The sequence below is a fragment of the Talaromyces proteolyticus genome (genome assembly GCF_021365285.1).
Source record: "Talaromyces proteolyticus strain PMI_201 chromosome Unknown BGW36scaffold_8, whole genome shotgun sequence".
NCBI lineage: Eukaryota > Fungi > Ascomycota > Eurotiomycetes > Eurotiales > Trichocomaceae > Talaromyces > Talaromyces proteolyticus.
Genome location: NW_025764284.1, coordinates 1,122,009 through 1,135,250, shown reverse-complemented (window position 1 = coordinate 1,135,250; position 13,242 = coordinate 1,122,009). Strand labels below are relative to the sequence as shown.

The window sequence follows — 13,242 nt, the reverse complement described above, 5'->3', positions numbered from 1 at the left end:
CGTGCTGGAGACAAACCGAACTTCTCATTTGAATCTCGATGATCATTAGCCTGGGCTTTCAATATCCTAAATAGGGTTAGATCTGGCGTAATCTGGACCATGAACAACTCAACAACTGGTTCAGGGCCCTTAAGGCAACATGCAACCCCACCTGTCACTCTGTATACAGTTAAGCGCATGTCAGCACGTCAAGAAAAAGCACGGAAAACAAAGAACATCTGCATCGTTGCTTTGATCCCCTTGATCGGCCCCTCATTAATTTAGCGTCGCTTCGATCTAAACATAAAAGCTCGGTACTATTAAGCTAGCCACAGACAAAGTCACTACTACCAGATCATGAGTTGTACCGTGACCTGTGGTTACATCTCTCACCCTCTCAGCTCGCTCGCCCTTCGTCCCTAGCTAGTGAAATGACTATGAAGCTTGTCACTATTTGATCAACAAAGTTTGCGAATCTCGCTCAAAATGTGAAGAATGTTAGTTTTATCGGAACAATGTTCTCTCGGAATTACAGTGTGGGTGATTCGTCAGGGTCCTGGCTGGTCGGCATGTATTCCCTTTTTTTTTTGGTTGTAATTGTAATAATAGAGATAGAGATAGAAATAATAAACGATTCAGTCGTACAAAGTTTCAGCGGATAATTTCGTGGGCCTTCACCGCGTTACAAAACAAATACCGGTCATACAGCATTCGGATACTTGCAGCGGATTAGGCTGATTGGATTGAACGAAAACCGACAAAAGAAGCCATCAACCAGCTTACTAAATTCAAAATTCATATGATGAGTGACGACACATCTAATGCCTTGTCTATTTTCATTCCGATCTCAGCCCGGTCCCACTGCGGTCTTTTTACGATCAGCCCTCTTTTCTAATGTCCAATTCGGTTGACATTAGAGCTGATTCCCAGCAAAGTACGAAAACGAAGTGGGGAAGAGCAAGGGAAAAATAGAATCGAGAGCACGGTCCATCGGATATCGAACCAATACTCGGTCGGCGGAATCATTAGATGTGGCTAAGTTTTAGCTGCAGATGCCAGCTAAGTTAGTGTGTTATTAGTGCTGTCGCATAGTGGAAGTTCCGGGCTACGAACTGTTGGGGAACGAGGGTGTGCGTTAGTCAAGTATGTAATTATATCGATTGGTTCTCTTTGGTTTTTTGGGCTGTGCTATGTAATTAGCGAACCTATAATGAATATCTGGTAAGTACCATGACTCTCTTGCCCCTCTGTGTCGTGGCATTGGCAATAAATACTCGTTTATTAGTCAATTAAATGAGTCAACCCTCCAAAAATATACGTCAGACGCAAAGTCAAATTTAGGCCTATGATTTTACCGATACTATCTGGACTCATGAGGGGACAGCCTACGGGATGCCGTTGTAATATATTAGTCAGGAATGGAAATGAAATATCGGAGAAGACAGAGAGAAGCCTCGTAGTTATGAAACGCTATATATTAGTACAACAAGAACAAGTATTTGGGACTGTGCTCTACCTACGTGGACTGACTATATTGGTCACCTTTATGCTTAAAGCCTCACTAGCGTCGCATTGATAACCGATTTGTTTTAGTTGACAACTTAGCATCCATTTCCGTTATTGATTGGAGGGGGTGTGGGTTTAATATATCAAGTCTTCTTTTTCTCGTTCTAGCGAGGGTCTACAGGCTAGATAATGTAACTAAAGGTATTTTATGAGACATTTTTTGGGTTCCCTGTCTTTCTCGTTCTAGCGAGGGTCTACAGATTAGCTGATGTAACTAAAGGTGTTTTACGAGACATTTTTTGGGTTCCTTGTCTCGATGTCGCAAGTATAGGTTATTGCGCCCTTTTCTTCTTTTTCCAGGTGGCTCATTCATTAGCAGAATTAGAAGACCCATTATCTTATGTACCTTACACGCTAAATACTCTTCTAGCTAGGAGTACCCCCTGTCAACTGGTGTAGATCCCGAGAGGTATACGATGCTTGGATTCCTTTGAAGGTAGTGCGAAGCAAACACACTTTGATTTCTATGTTCAATCATCAGACAGATAGAGAAATTGAGGCTCGAATATTATCTAAAACATTCTGATCAGTCTGAATTTTTTTTTTTTTTTTTTTTATTGCTGCCGAATCTACATATCGATTTCAACGCTATGAGGAGGTGAGCCGGGAATTCTTACTAGATTATTTTTTTCGGTCAACTTTCTAACCAATACAAGATTATCAATAAAAGAAGTCGGTCTTCATTAATTGTTCATTTTCTTTTGCTATCCGATAACACCGACGAATGTTGTACTATACAGTACCACTTAGCAATGCTGGACTGTGACACCAATTCCGCATGCGGCGCTGCACGGTTCTACGTATCGCCTATGTGTACCATACAACAGATGTGAGACCGATCTCGATGAAGCACAATATCTAAAGACATAGTGCACTTCTATTGCCCGTGCTACCTTAAGAAACTCTACAACAACAAAAGAGTGGAACAAGAGATCGGAAATGGAAAGTATCCACAGGGGATGATAGTTTCGATCCGATCTGGCAGATTTACTTTCACCGGAACATTGGTAAAAAGTAAAAGTCCCACAATCCTTCGGCTTCTTTTTTATTTTATTCCATTCAGCCGGTTCGAGTACTTGGCAATTTCTGCGATAGATTTGACGTTTGTTTCCACAAGAAAAGACAAGGACGAATGCAGCTAGAGATGCTCCAACTAAGGAATGCGGGTCCGTCGCTGATACTATTAGCAAAAGTATACTCTTTTATTCCAACTTGCCTTTTTTAATCTAGGTTCATATTATATCGACCGCTGTTGGACTTGCGATATTTGAAGATCTAGCCCATCGGCGGCCCACACGGTGTTGGCTTACAGGGCGAATGATAAATTACGTTCCTTTTTGGTCAACCCTATTTCACTTAGTGATATTAGTGGTAGTACTTACTTATTTGATTTAGGCGCAGCTGTAGTAAAGGGAAAAAACCAACTGGGGATCATAGAAACGTACTGATTGGCCTTGATTGGCATGTAACTAGAACACTCGCAAACCTTTGGATAGTGTATCATGTATGGTATCAACTTGATGAGCGTAGAGTAACGGTTCATTCCATTGGTTCGCAAATAAATTGGTTGGTATCAGAATACCAATTTGTCTGCATGATAATCATGTCACCGAGTCATACGAAAATTCTTAGCATCTCTTTTCACCATTTATTACATGTATATGTAGATAGGATTAATAGCACGTAAATCACATGATGTTCCGATTCTAATCATATTGTAAATTAATTTTATGAGATTAACAGAATTTAAATTATTTTCCCCTTAAGCATGGGTCTGCAAGTCGGTTCTTTGATACTTCATTCGCTTTAGTATTCATATTTATACACCATGCCTAAACAGTGTTCAAAATTAATCGATTGCTCCTTCAAACCGTCATCCTACAGCCAACGCTGCGGAAGAGAGGCTTTTAAATGTTGGCATCAATGCTATGAGGAAAGAGATAGCACACTCAAGATTCAGTAATAAACACCCATGTCAACTGGCCAGCTCCACCGGAATCAGAGGGTTTGGAAAGGCTTCAAGATATCTATCGGTAAGTATGCCATCTATGGTGTAATGATGCCAGGGTGACAGGACTAAAATATGGAATTAGGCTATTACTTCGTCGAGATATGTGAACGTTCAATCTAGAGAAAGTTAGGAATAACAGTGGCCGTGGGCCATCGAGAATTGATCTGCTACGCGGTCTCCCGGCTGTCATCATCAAAAGTAATAATTAATGGCATTAGACTTACATGGTCCTAGTTATCGAATTACCAACCGATAGGCAAGTTTCAACGGCTTGATGATGCTAAATTTGCAGTACACTGCCACATATTCTATTTTGGGTATCGGGATAGCAGACCAACACACCAACTAGGATTTTTATATATCGGTTGATCTCAAGATGGGATTTCAGCTCTACCACATCATCTAACATCTTAAACTTTTTGGTAGCAACTGATAGTGGGTTGGGTGTCGTTTGTTAGATGGCGAGGCTCTGGCTCTCCACAGTGGTGAATCCTAGGAAGGATCCAGATATCTTTGCTGGTATGTTGATCTTTGGATTCCAAATTCTCATGTTTTTAGAATATACTACTATTTTATGTATTCTTACGAGTGCTGGGAACCTCTCTAATGAACATGATAGAAGCCCGAAAAATGATTAAATTGAAGTTAGAGCTAATATTACTATTGACACCACCAACACCTTCGCATACTTCCTTTCATAAATCCCATACCAACTCCTGGAATCTCAAAATAGCAATCGTATACATAATAAGATACAAGACTCATAGCTTCCAAATCAGGTGAATGGCTGGGTGCGAGCCGGACGGTCAAAATCAAAGTAAAACGTCCCTGTGCTTGAATGCGATTGCGGAGATCGTGGCTGACGCTCAACTTTGCCTTCGAAATCATCGTCATCATCGGCATTATCGCGGGGTGAGTTGACTGCTTCGATATGGCATTGATAAGTCGGAGTGGGAGACTTTTGTTCACTATATCGACTCCTTCCGGACCAGGGGCGCGGCCGCACGGCGTGTGATGGTGGCTCTGGGACAAAATAATGCGAATTCCACGCCTTGTTGATGGAACCATAGAGCTCGTCAACTTGCTCAAGAGACAGACCCTTCGTTTCGTAGACGAGAGACCAAACTACAACACATGCTACCGCACAGCAGCCAGCCCAGATATAAAAGATTTTTGATTGGAGATTGAGATTACCTTTGCCGGAATCGATCATGTACGGTATCGCGTATGCCAGGCCCCAATTTACTAGCCAGTTGGTAGCAGTTGAGATAGACATGGCTTTGGCGCGGATCTTCAAGGTGAAAATTTCTCCAGGAACTACCCAAACCGTTGGGCCCCAGGAGCAAGCGAAGAAGAAGATGTATATGCATACAAATGCCAGTGATGCTTTATCGGCGGAATCGCGACCAGACAAGGTTGTGCCAATAGTAGCGACGATGATTTGTGAAATGGCCATACCGATGGCACCAAATAGCAGCAGTGGTCGGCGTCCCCATTTTTCTACCATCCATAAACCGGGAATTGTTGACACAACGTTCACAATATTTGTCAGAAGAGTAACAGTGAATGCGTTACCCATGTCATTGTTTTCAAAGAAAGACGATGAGTAGTAGAAAATAAAATTTACTCCTGTCAGTTGTTGCAGTGCTTGGAGAAGACAGCCGGTCAGCAGACGCTTGCCGATATTCCCTTTAAAGCAGTCGAGATAAGACGTGCCGCCTAGGTTAAGCTCGCGTTCATGGTGTTGGGCTATTTCTGCAATTTCAGCCAAATGAGGACTGTTCAAAGGGAGTCTCCGAAGTTTGGCCAAAGATCGGGCGGCGGCTTGTGGTCGGTTGCGCTTGATGAGATATCGTGGCGTTTCTGGAAGAGCCAGCATCCCGAGAATGAGGCCCAGGGACCAACCCACTTGGACACTAAGGGGAATGCGATATGAGCCTGAATCGGCCCGGTTCTTGGTTGCATTGTCCACAATCGCGGCAAGAAGTAGGCCGATAGTTATTGAGAGTTGATATGCGCCTATGATGAAACCACGAATCCATTTCGGAGCTCTATAAAACCAGTTAGCATGAACCAATATATGTCCGCTACAAGGTCTTATGTGTTCAAAACTAACGTTTCGGATTGGTAGAGTGGAATCAGTGTCGATAGCATCCCAACGCCAAAGCCAGCCACAGCCCGACCGACAACGAACAACGCCATGGACTCAGAAGCGACCTGCAGTACAACACCTACAATAAAGACGTTGCACGAGGCAATGAGCCCCCATCGACGGCCAATCTTATCAGCGGCTGGGGCGGCGATCAGAGCGCCAAAGAAAGTACCGGCAGAGAGAATAGACACTACCAAAGCCTTTTGTGAGGCGGTGATGTCGGGTTTTCCAGTTGTCGCGTTGGTGTAGCCGGTCGAGTAATGGTTTTTCCATTGCTGCATCGCAACGATGCCATTGATGTTGCCGGTGTCATATCTGTCTGTGTCAGCTCATTCGCTTGAAGGGCGGAATGATGATCCCTACCCGAAAAGAACTCCTCCCAAAGAAACGAAAAGCCCAACTAGAATGGCGGGAATAGCCGAGCCAGGCACCCCGACTGGCTTTCGAAGCGGTAACCTGTCAAGAATCGCGGCCAGCTGCATCATATCTCACATGGTCCCGCCGACCGTGAGAACGAGATGACAGTTTGACTGCACAGTCAACAGCCGTTCTACGAGAAGGGACTCACACGAGGAGCACGGTATGGTGTTAGCAGACCAACAGCGGTTGGGGTAGGCGGTAGGTATGAGAAACTGGCGTCCGGTAGGTGTTTATAATAAAACAGGTGCAGGGTTGCCACTAGCTGGGACTCCACGGCCGAGTCTGCTTCCACTGCACGGAGACCATGTATAATCCCTGTATTAGAAGGAGGCATAAGGTTTTCTCCGGGGCTGGCTAATCCAACCTGGGGACCAACATGGATCGGCTGAAGCCGGTAACCCTCCGTTGGAGGGCAGAAAGCTTGTTGGTGGAGCTTTAAATTACTTTCACCATTCACTCCTCTCCGCGGCGTGATTCGTTGGTACCGACCACGCGAGCAGAAAATTCCGCCGCATCTCTGTTCCTCGAGTGGCTTACATGTGTTAGCTGCCTCCACTCCGCGATCTCTAGCGCAACCCTCCCGGACTTGGGCCTCGAGCAGGAGTAGTACTTTTCCGGGGTAAAATCGGCGCCTTTCTTACACGGGGCGTCGTCCGTCCTTGGTCTTCTTCCGCACGAAGACCAATAAGAGGAAACTTCGTCTACTAATAGACACAACGAACCAGCAACCTAGATGAGACTACACTGCGAGTTGGCAATCGCCAAAGGGCAATTCATGAGAGCGCCGAGAAATGCAGTTTGGGGTCGAGGGTCGGTAGTTAGCAGCACCAAGCACTAAGTCGTAACTAGTTACTAAGGAAGACTGTCATCTCTGTAAGGACGCTAATAGGCCCAAGCCTCCGCGCCCTGCGCGATGTTGAGTTAATTCCCCTTGTCGGACCATCTCATTGGATGATGCTGAGTCAGGCCAAATGACGGCGAAATAGAGAGCAGTCCACCCTTATGAGAACGGCGCAACGGCACCCAGATCCCCCGGAAGGCTGGCGCTGCTCAGCGGGGGCCCGGGGATTTCACTACGAAGACGTACCATCAACCTGCGTCTTCTCGGTTCGTGCCAGGTTCTCCGCGCTGTGGGGTAGCAGCGCCGAGCAGCAGTAGCCCTTAGGATATAGAATTATGGATGGCGATGCAATGGAGAATCGATGATGGATGATAGATAATACGTACTGGATACAACAGAAGCGATCCTTAATAAGAACAGGCGAAGGTTCTTAGTAGCACGTGCCCTGCCCCGCTCTGACGTGTTGCAAAGTGCTGCCATTGGCCGGTGTCTTCGCCACTACGCGTGACATGTTTATGACTAAGCCGGCCGCCAATCACTGCTTCTCCTGCTGTCTCCGAGATACAACATTATCCTCTCAACATTACTCTCTCTCTCTCTCGCTCTCTCTCTCGCTTTGTCTCTCTCTCTAACACTTCAGTCTCTGTCCTCGTCTCGCTTTGTCTTCTCCTGGGGAAATTGGCGCGCCCTGCCATGAAAGGCATAGACTCACGTGAGAGTCGTCGCTCGACGAAAGTCAAATTCGCGCTGCGAAATTCGACCAGCGCGAGGAACACGAGGCCCCCGCCATCCATGTACTGCTCTGATTGGGCCACGCTTTGCTTGGACCCTGGCCATCTTTGACTACCCTGCCAACCTGCTGAGTCCTGAGTCCTAAGTTCCTGATCACTCTCACCAACGAGGAGACGAGGCATAGCCAGCCTTGTGGCCCTGCCTCTGCCGACTCGGAAAATCCAAACCGCGGTCGCTGGTGGCTTGTTGGCTGTTCTGGAGCACTAGTCGTGTAAGTCGGTCGGCCATTGCATGATGCCCCTGATCTCCTGCGGGTGCCTGTCGGTCGACAGCCTCTTAAAAGTGTTGGGTATGGAGTACGCAATTGTTCCCCAGAGTCGGACGAGGCATTTCCTGAAATTACACACCCATCCATCTCAGAGGCGAGAACCACTGTTGGTTGGGGGGATAGTCGAAGGCACAGAGTCCAGGCCATTTACTAGGGTGTTTTTGACATAGTAGTAATAATAATGCCGCAGGGTTTTCTTTGTCTGACATGCGTTCGAAATGAAGCATTACGAATCGCGGACTAGGATCCTAGCCAACAAATATTTCATCGACAAATTGCCGCGATGAACTTACCCTATATGAGTTATTCTTTACAAGCTCTTGGATAAAATGCCAACGATGCCCCGCCCGCACTGACCGTAGAGCCAAAGATCCGCCGAAACTAATAATATCCCTTCGAGAAATCGCCAAGGCTTCCACCGCCTGACATTTGTGTCAGTAATCTTATGAAGCATGGAAGTGGCGGCGTTCTAAATAAGGAATCTCATCTAAGCTCTGTTATTGTCCCGACTCAGCCCTCGCGGCGTCAATTCATTATTATTTCTTTACATCATCCCATTGGCCGCCAAGAAATAGCGCTTGCAAATCACCCTGCCTCCAAGATCATCGATACATAGCAGGGCAAATCAAGCGGACACATATCCCCCGTATCACCAATCCTGTCGATCTGTTCGTCTACGGATCTGAGTTTCGACGACACGCGGACTTTGTAAGTCCATACGTAATCTAACGTGGATAATATCTACAGATTTCTTTTCACTACCACATCTATTTGTCGATATATTCTTTTGGGGGTGGGCTATAGACACCTGACTGTCGATCTGTTCAGAATTCAAATGCTGAAAGCTGCCAACTTTCGCATATTCATCCGATTGGAGGTTCTGCGAGCTCTTGGCGTTCTGTTTGTCGAGATTGCAGCGAGGGTGTAACCATCTTGAGCTACCCCTCACCCTAGTGTCCGAAATTCCGCCTGCTGCATGCTCTGTTAATATCATACTGACTCGAGCAATAATCAAGTCAGAGGCTCGCGTTTTTACAATGTACAAACTGTAAAATGCAGAATCATTCGCAATGATTGAGTACGCTACGCGTATGTGGATTCTACAGTGTCTAGTCCTTGAAGTCCTGTCTTTTACACGATCGAGGAGTATTTTATTTGGATCTTATCCAACAACCTTGGATACAGTTATATAATAAAGTTAACCATGTTAGCCTAATACTAAGTTTTATTCTCGGTGTTGAAATCTAGTCACCACGTGTCTGAAGCTCTTCTAGCTAGCCTGTTCCCAGAATGAGCGTCATCACCTAAACCCACTCTTGGGGCCAAAAGATCGATGAAACAGGCACAATATCTGTGCGATGGTTCATTTTCTATGTAGACTAAGCAACTACACAGGTGAGAATAAAGGATCCAGTCATGGTCAGCATATATTCACTAGTCAGTGCAGGTAGTTGGCGTAATAGCTCCAGGAGTGCTTAGTATCGTTACTGAAGACTTGGAAGTTTGATATTCAACCTAGTTTTACATGTATTTCCAGCCCTACCATAACACTTGAAGGATTCGAAGTTGTTTTATGTTTACTGTCTTTCAATATATGTGCATCCGTAAGAGGCTAACTCTCGTGTTCGCAGGTGTGACAAGTTTACGGTATCGACGAGACTCGTCAACGCTTAGAGTTAACACCATTTAATTTGGTGATAGAGTATGTCAGATAGACACCTTCTTGTCCCAACTAGCATTTCATGGCACAATTAAAGTCTTACGGCAAACAAATAAGATACCACAAGCGCCCCGAAGGCCTCCAAGCGGTAAGAAATAAATATAAAGGAAATTCTTAGGCAGTTAGGACAGGTTGTCCCATATTTTTAACGGACGTGATCGTGATGAAGCCCTGCTTCATCCTGCGGCATTGAATCTAGGTATGCCGAATGCATTGTGTAGATATGCAGAGTGGCAATTCGAGAAACAGATTACTATATTAGACTGGAGATTTGTCGCGATGGAAGTAATCCGATGTAATATGATACTATCGGTCAGCTTTCCTGAAATTAATCGCCGCTCTAATATCATTGATAAACCGAAAGCGAGACAGCGATGTACAAATATGACATTGAACTTTAAGAAATTAGATATTGTTGCTAATGAACTAGTATCCTCGTTTATCGTGTCCATTAAACCCAAAAATGACAATACCAAATAACGCTGAGTCTTTTCATACGGATCACTCAAAGAAGAACAGCTAAACCGCCAATAGCACCCGCAATTCCAAGGATTCCAGCAACACCAGCACCACTGACTCCCAACCCCCAAGTCCCAGTTGAGGCTATCAAGTTGGCGGCCCCAGCAGTACTTGCTGACACCGATACGGTGCGCGTTTGTGTCTGTGTTCCAGTGAGCGTTGTTACGCCGACAGATCCGTCATCTCCCGTTGTTGTGCTAGTAGTTGTACTAGTCGTAGTCCATGCTGAGCTGGTGGTAGATGAGGCTGTAGATGAACTCGTAGTGGAGCCGGTAGTAGTAGTAGTGGTGGTGGTAGAACCACTACCGCCGTATTCGCTTTCGTACGAACTGGCAATGCTCTCGCCGTAGCTGGCGTAAGACGAGGCAAGTGACTCGGCAGCACTGACCTGTGAAGCTGCGTCTGGTGGTATTGTGGAATATTCTGAGGCATATGAGTTTGCGATATTGATGGCTGATGTAGCGATGGGAGGGATGTCAAATTGTTGGTTGGCGAGGGCAGATTGAGATAGAGCAATAGAGAGAATGATTGGGGTTGCTGACGAGAAATGCATCTTTATAAATATGAGATTTTTGGATAAATTCAATAAAATGCTAGCAGACTTTTGCTTAAGACTTGAGAGTCGCTTCGTTATCTGTGACTGTTCGAGCGGAGGTTTAGCTGAACAAGCTCCGAAGAAAGGGAGCCCGGAGTTACATATAGAAAAATCTCAATGAAATCATTGTCTAAACTATCAATTAACTGCATCAGTAAGCAAGCTGCAAGGAGTAAATGGTGGCCAACCTTTTGCTATGACGCAGCCCCCGTAGGATTCCCAATCGGGTATGCAAGTAGTAGAATCTTACAGCTCAAGAAAGTCATAACTGGGTACTTGACATTTGCACCTTAAGTAACATGTAATAATAACTACTCATTAACAGTACGATTTTTTCTTTGTTTTAATAAAAAAGGGTCAAAATACTTTCCTCTGGTTCATGCAGCAATAACCGTTCTTCCTGTTCTGTTATGCCGTTTGAGCAAATTTCGAAACGTCATTGATAGTTCCCCTTGCCGGTATAATTAGAATTGGCTCTAACTTAAATTTCTCAAGTGGCTACTAGTTGCTTTCCTTGATTGTCCACTGGCTAGTTCGACGATTGTCTGCACCGGAACGCAAGGGGTAGAACTAGTGTTTGGTGTCTGACAAAGTGACAAGGCGTGTCATTGTAAAACCTAATATGCCAAGGCTTTATCAGGTCAAATCGATAATTTACGTAATTTAAAAGTGGGTCTATACTTATCACTCTATCTAATTAATTCTCCTTAAAAACTGTTTAAAATTTACAAATGTTTTCAGTGATAGTCTGATGGCCACTAACTTCAAATATAATCTTTAAAAAATAGCTATATTAATGATATATATTTCAATTTTTACATAAGGAGGTATAGTTTATAATATAATTTGTTAGCAAAGAGGATTCAATATTTCAAATCTGTCAAAAATCTGTCAACTATCTTGTCAAAAGTGGCCCCTAAGGAAGGACCATGAAACGTCGACAGGGCAACTTCATGAAATGAGTCAAACACCACCCCCAGGTCGGTGTATGTATCAGCTCCGGATTTGCTACAGCAGGAGTGCTTAGTCACTCATATATTCATTGTTGTCGCAGAATGGAGTGATTCGTAATCCCATCCATCACCGTACTCAAAATATATTGACGCCTTAAATAATATCCAACCATTAGAACTGCATATATATTCCAAATCTAAAGGGCAATTTCAGATAGGTCAAGCCTCTATAAAATTTTGAATAGCAATTTCGCGATTTAAATGCACGCTTTGTTTGTATTCTTGATCTAACAAGGTTCTTGAAGAATCTAGGATTTCCAAGTTCTAAACTCAGGGTTGGGCGAAATATCGAACTGTGTTAATACAAAAAGCACTTTACCATCGTATTTCGTTAGGTAACGCTGTTCGAATCGCTACCAGCTGAAGATCTTTGGTTTCGCCGCAGTAGTTTGACTCTACCTAGCGTAAGAAGACATGCGGAAACTAGATATGATAATAGATCAACATAGGTATCTGCTTTCTAACAGTAGAGAAATAGGAAATCGACTCTAAGCACAGTTTGAATTCCCGAATAGTTTTAGCATGCTAGCAAGCGTGTGACAGGTTTACTTAGCATACATATAATATAACTCCAATGTATGATCCAAACAGGAGGATCATGCACCCATTTTCTTGCCTGACCTCTTGTCTGACCTCTTGTCCGACACAGCCACTAATACATTTAATGTGACAATTATAAAAGTACCCGCTACTCAAACAACAGTCGTCTCCCTTTTCTAGATTCTAACCTCCGCTACGTGTTTTCTCTTTCGACACATGCACCCGCATGATCGCTATAGTCATGGATTTGTCTCTTCTTAGCTTGAAGATTTATGAAAATGAGGTAAGAAATATTGGGATTTAGTCTGAAATCTTACTCAACTTATTCTGAGTTCGATTATCCACTTGAGAGAGACTCTTCAATTATATATATGGAACAGAGAAGATTGAGAGTCTAATGAAGTTATTATATAGCGCTAAAAGACATGGGTGAGTATTACATAGCGACACTAAATATCGCTGGTTTAACATCTGTATTGTGAATTTATCAATTGGTCTTGTCTGGCATTTCTTCCTCTAAGGCTCAGTCCCCAGCTTAATTTTCATAGAAGTAGCTTTGTAGGAAAATTTCATGTTCCAACTACACCAGTTGACACAATGAACCGGATAGCAGATGCGTGCCAACCTTAACCCTAGGGGTGTACTCAACCAACACACGGCCGAAATCGACCGAACATGGTACATTCAACAACACACCTAGGGATAGTGGATATTTGTGGATTGTTCGGCTAGATACACGTCCGATCGATCCATGGGAGAAAGGGGCATTCCGCTTTTGAGCGAAATATAGATTTCTACATCTTGCAAACCCGAGTCCCGAGATAAG

At 44.3% G+C, this 13,242-nt stretch overlaps 2 protein-coding genes across 2 annotated transcripts; both read right to left on the bottom strand.

The window, feature by feature from the left end:
* Positions 1-4,331: 4,331 nt before the first annotated feature.
* On the bottom strand, positions 4,332-6,193 carry BGW36DRAFT_298675 (putative xylose transporter; the record flags this gene model as incomplete). Its single annotated transcript, XM_046211453.1, has 3 exons — positions 4,332-5,607; positions 5,673-6,023; positions 6,072-6,193. 3 exons carry the CDS (start codon positions 6,191-6,193, stop codon positions 4,332-4,334), a joined length of 1,749 nt encoding a protein of 582 aa, XP_046070406.1.
* Positions 6,194-10,241: 4,048 nt separating this feature from the next.
* On the bottom strand, positions 10,242-11,105 carry BGW36DRAFT_199580 (uncharacterized protein). The gene is made up of 2 exons (XM_046209855.1): positions 11,052-11,105; positions 10,242-10,993 (listed from the first exon to the last, which is right to left on the bottom strand). Exon 2 carries the CDS (start codon positions 10,819-10,821, stop codon positions 10,255-10,257), a length of 567 nt encoding a protein of 188 aa, XP_046070405.1. The 5' UTR covers positions 10,822-10,993; positions 11,052-11,105; the 3' UTR covers positions 10,242-10,254.
* Positions 11,106-13,242: the final 2,137 nt, after the last annotated feature.